This window comes from Lygodium microphyllum, chromosome 1, assembly GCF_053477565.2.
Source record: "Lygodium microphyllum isolate KBCC chromosome 1, Lygodium_microphyllum_v1.1.10, whole genome shotgun sequence".
In the NCBI taxonomy this organism is placed as follows: Eukaryota; Viridiplantae; Streptophyta; class Polypodiopsida; order Schizaeales; family Lygodiaceae; genus Lygodium; species Lygodium microphyllum.
The window spans coordinates 31,460,166-31,464,731 of NC_141135.1; the positions used below are offsets into that span (position 1 = coordinate 31,460,166).

Genomic DNA, 4,566 nt, shown 5'->3' on the forward strand with positions numbered 1-4,566 from the left:
ATAGAGAAGAGAGAGGGAGAAAAAAGATTGAGAGAAAGAGAGAAGAGAGAGATTTAAAAAAGAAAAAAGAGGAGAGCGAGAGAGAAGGAAAATAGAGGAGAGGAAAAAGCAATGATGAAAGAAGAAAAAAGAAGGGAGAGAAAAGTTAAAAAGTAAGGAGAGAGGAGAGAGAAAAAATAAGAAAAGAAAAAAGAGGGGAGAGAGAGAGAGGGGGGAGAATGAGGTAAAAGAAGTGAGAAGAAGAGAGAGAAAGAGAGAGGAGGAGGAGGAGGAGGAGGAGAAAAAGTAGAAAATAAAAAGAAGGAAAAAGAGAGGGGGGAAGAGGAGAGAGAAAAAAGAGGGAAAAGAGAGGGAGAAAAAAGATTGAGAGAAAGAGGAGAGAGGGGATGAGAAGAGAAAAAAATGAAAAGAAATTGAGGAGAGAGAGAGAGCAAAGAGAGAAGGAAAAGTAGGAGAAAGAAAAGAAAAAAAGAGGTGAGAGAGAAAATGGAAATAGGGGAGAGAAAGAAAAGAAGAGGAGAGAGAGGAGGGAGAGAGAAAAGGGAGGAAAGAGAGAGGGGGAGAATAAAGATGAGAGAAAAAGAGAGGTGAGAAGAGAGAGATTAAGAGAAAAATACTTGAGAGAGAGAGAGAGGAAAATATGGGAAGAGAGAAAAAAACCAAGGGAGAGATGAAAAATGGAGAAAATTTTGAGAGAGGTAAGAAGAGAGAGAAAAAATGAAAATAGAGAGAAAGGGGGGAAGAGAGAGAGAGAGAGAGAGGAAGGTTTGACTTGAACTTCAAACTTTATGAGTTCCAATTAGTACCAATTTTGTGTATAGATGAAATTTTATAAGTTTGATACATAAAAGAGATTGTATGTATACCTGGCATTTTATATTACAAAGTTTATAAATTACTTTTAGTTTTAGGTTTGATGAGAGAGAGAGAGAGAGAGAGAGAGAGAGCAGGAAGACGAGAGAAAACAAACTAAAATAAAAGGCGGAGAGAGAGAGAGAGAGAGCGAGAGAGAGAGAGAGAGAGAGAGAGAAGAAGAAGAAGAAAAAAATAGAAACATGGAGGGAAAAGAAGAGAGAGAAAGAGGAGAAATGGATTGTTGACTCTTGATTCTTCGTGGCAGATAGCACAAAGTTATTGCAAAGCTACCTAGTATTCCATGCGCGCTAGTATATATAATATAATCCCTTACTATCACATGCATTCAACACACATTTGTGAGTTTTTCATAAATAAAGCATACCCTTTGTTATTTAACTTATAAAATTTTCTATTAAATGATATCCTTTTATATATAAATATTATCTAGAAAATGGATTTTAAAAATCAACTACATATATTTGAATGATACCCCCCTCCCCCAAATGCGCATAGGGTAGATGCAAGAGTATCAAGCCCCTCTCCATATATCTATAGACAGCCATAGATACACACATACAAATATTAGGGGATACCTTGTGAGAAAATATTGACATACATAAGGTAGATGAGCCAAATGCTACCTTGTGACATACAACAAGTTTTGATTTTTGTGTATAATTTAAAAAACGTACTTTTAACCTTGATGTGGCAAGACCAATTGGTAGGGTATGTTTTGTGGATGTGTGTGTGCATGTGAGTGAGTGAAGATCCAAGGATGGATACGTGACTGGCGAGCATGTACAACGTGCACAAAAAAATCGCGAAATGGATGGACGGGAGGCAACTTGGTTAATAAAATCACTATTGCAAAGGCACTTCTAAAAGCATGACATGAGTAACGCAATGAACGCATGCCTCAAGTTAAGCGAAAGTCATCGAGACTGCCCTTCAAACGCTGACATCTGACATGGCAAGGTAAACAAACACCGACGACTATTTTAAGAGTTTTAGGTCCACCTTTTATGGCTTTATAGTTATGATATTCTCAACATTTTTTTACTGAATGCCTTTTAGCCTCGAAGTGAATGGCGTTAAAAGCGCAATCTGTATATTCGCGAGTTGTGTAATTTGAAGTTCCATGATACGCGTAAATACATAGATAGACTAGAGCTATTAATAATTTATTAATGGCTCTACAGACGCGGCGCACCAACATTCTTGGCTCAAGTACATTTTACCTGCTCGGAATTTATCCGTGCTCGTTACCGAGCAACCGAGGGTGCGAACGACGCACAGGTAAAGAAAGCTGCGTGCGAGAGTACCTTCTCTCTTCTACCGCGCCATTTCGGATTCGCCTTTACCATGGCCTTCTTCCATGGCCTTTCTTCACGTCTGCTGAAGCTTTGGCGCCTCACCTTCGGTCGTCTTTTCCGTCATAGCCATGGTAAGTCCTCGACAGCCTCGCCTTCTTTTACCGCTACTTAAAAGCGTTTATGCCATAACACTTCGCATCCTTCTCTGCAAGACTTCGTTTGAACTTTGCGTCCTTTCTGTCAACTGAAAATGGAAAAGCAAGCTATGGTTTGCATCCTTTCTGTCAATAGAAAGTGGAATCTGTTTAGCCATTTGTGTGGCGTTTCAGCTCACGCTACTGAACTGCCATGGTCATACTTTGATTTATCATTCTCTCTGTCCGCCATGTGCTAATAAACCTGCATTTTCTCGTTCGTTTTTTTGCGTGTGCTTAACGCAGGCCGAGGATTTGAGAAGCTCTACCCTGACGTAAAGGCTTGTCCTTATGAAGACGTACAAGTCTTGTGGTCCATGGTCCGTGACTCCAATGAACATCCGTCGAAGCCTATCGCGTTCCGCAGATCTAAGTCCGTCTGTGATGAAGACGAGCATTGTGGCCATCCTGAAAGGAAATACCTCAGCTTGTCGAGTAGCAGCTGTTTTTGACTCCGAAGCATTATAATTTCCCGCAGAGGAAGGATTATGTAGTCACATTTGTACAGACGTTATCACGTGCTGGACGGTACAAAACTTCGTCCGGATCACGATCAGAGTCAGCACATGTGACAAATTTGCTGGTTTTCCAGATCTCCTCTTGGACTTGAAGTACAAGGCCGGCCAAAACTGTTGTAGCTTCTGTTCTCCAGTGGAAACCTATTGTTAGGCATGTTAAATCTCAGTATTCGCTTCTTGTAGACTTGCCGAGTTGCTGTCTGCAAGATCGCAGATTGTACTAAAACCGGTTAAGTTTTTACCAGATTGCTAGTTATGGTGTCCCACAAGCTTTCAACTGCTGGTTTGGATGATCCTGCGTGTATTCTACTTTTTGATCTCTTGCCAGATAAGTGGTATTCACTTAGCGAAAAGGACATATATATTAGCATGTAACTTCACAGCAGCCTCAGGCTCAATAGCATTTGCCGTTCTCAGAGAAGAGATGGAGTTTCTAGAGTAGGAAGCTCCTATAATAATGGGAATCCAGCAGAAAACCAGACGTTCTAAAGCAACGTTTGAAATAGGAAGTCAGAGGTAAGTCTAAAAGTGCTGCAACATACCCCAAGTGGATTACTGTCTTGCCTTTACAGCTAATTCCATTTGCATATTGGCGAGGTTGCTAACAAGCTATCGTCACACAAGTATTAAGTAGAGAAGCCAGCTGCGTAAGATTTGTGTAGCGGAGTCTTTGCTACCTTGAAAGTAACATTGCAGAACTAGAGACCCTAAAAGTCAATGTTCCTGCATATTTGTATAAAACTCGAAGATGGAACAACATTAGGGAAGTCTATGTCTTTCAGACTATAGGCCCTAGGGATCTTCATTTTGGGAAAGCAAGAGTCGAAATACTTATGCCAGGAACTAGAGAGGACATAGGGTCGGGACTCGGAGCAAATTTTTTAGAAATCAAACTGTTTGGGGAATCTATAAAGTATTACGAGTAAACTTAGTCAACGAGATGTGGCCAAGATGTGTACTGGCATAACACATCTGCTCTTGTAATCTGTGAATACTTTTCTATTATTATCATGAATTTATTACAGCTTTAGTTGTTGGTTTTTGTTCGTGTCAATAACACCCCCGCATGGATTGTAACCAAAATCTTGATGTGTCTACAGTCTCTTTGTTCCATTTGACTTTGAGGTGCCTTGAAAATGTACACAACACACACACACACGCACTCTCTCTCTCTCTCTCTCTCTCTCACGTGCTAGCTCTCCATCGGAATCTACTCAAGGACAATTAGTATATTGTCAACAAATGTTTTTATGTCATGGCTATCATAACTTGAGCGTATATGTCAAATAATCTCTTATGGTAGAATTGTACATTATGTAGTAGCCAAATATTTGGTGGTTTACAATAGACCAAACTTTCCCTTGAAACCATAAAGAAATTTATTTTAAAGGGGAGTTATATTTTGCTTGCACAATGAGAGTGTGTGGAGCTCTTATTTGAGAAGGGACTCTAATGCTATATTTTGGGCTATTGTCATGCACATAAACTTGTTTTTTAAACTAGTGTTGTAGCCCTCAAAAGTCTACTATGGTTATTTCTTTGAATCCTCATGTGCATGGCTCATCAATAATGGATAACTATTTTGCTTCAATGCATAGTTTTTGCATAACATGAATAGATTGGAGATCATGTTGGTGTATATTTAGAAGTAAAGAATCTACATTTTTTGTAATATGATGTAAG

At 39.5% G+C, this 4,566-nt stretch overlaps 1 protein-coding gene across 1 annotated transcript; it reads left to right on the forward strand.

Moving 5' to 3' along the window:
* Positions 1–2,135: 2,135 nt before the first annotated feature.
* Positions 2,136–3,887, forward strand: LOC148040966 (uncharacterized). The gene is made up of 2 exons (XM_087687337.1): positions 2,136–2,302; positions 2,612–3,887. Exons 1-2 carry the CDS (start codon positions 2,221–2,223, stop codon positions 2,815–2,817), a joined length of 288 nt encoding a protein of 95 aa, XP_087543463.1. The 5' UTR covers positions 2,136–2,220; the 3' UTR covers positions 2,818–3,887.
* Positions 3,888–4,566: the final 679 nt, after the last annotated feature.

What these genes read in the sequence shown, in the direction of transcription:
- LOC148040966 (XM_087687337.1), top strand. Translation starts at nt 2,221, where the DNA reads ATGGCCTTCTTCCATGGCCTTTCTTCACGTCTGCTGAAGCTTTGGCGC. An exon ending in TCTTTTCCGTCATAGCCATG is followed by an intron (nt 2,303 to 2,611) that starts GTAAGTCCTCGA and finishes TGCTTAACGCAG; the next exon opens with GCCGAGGATTTGAGAAGCTC.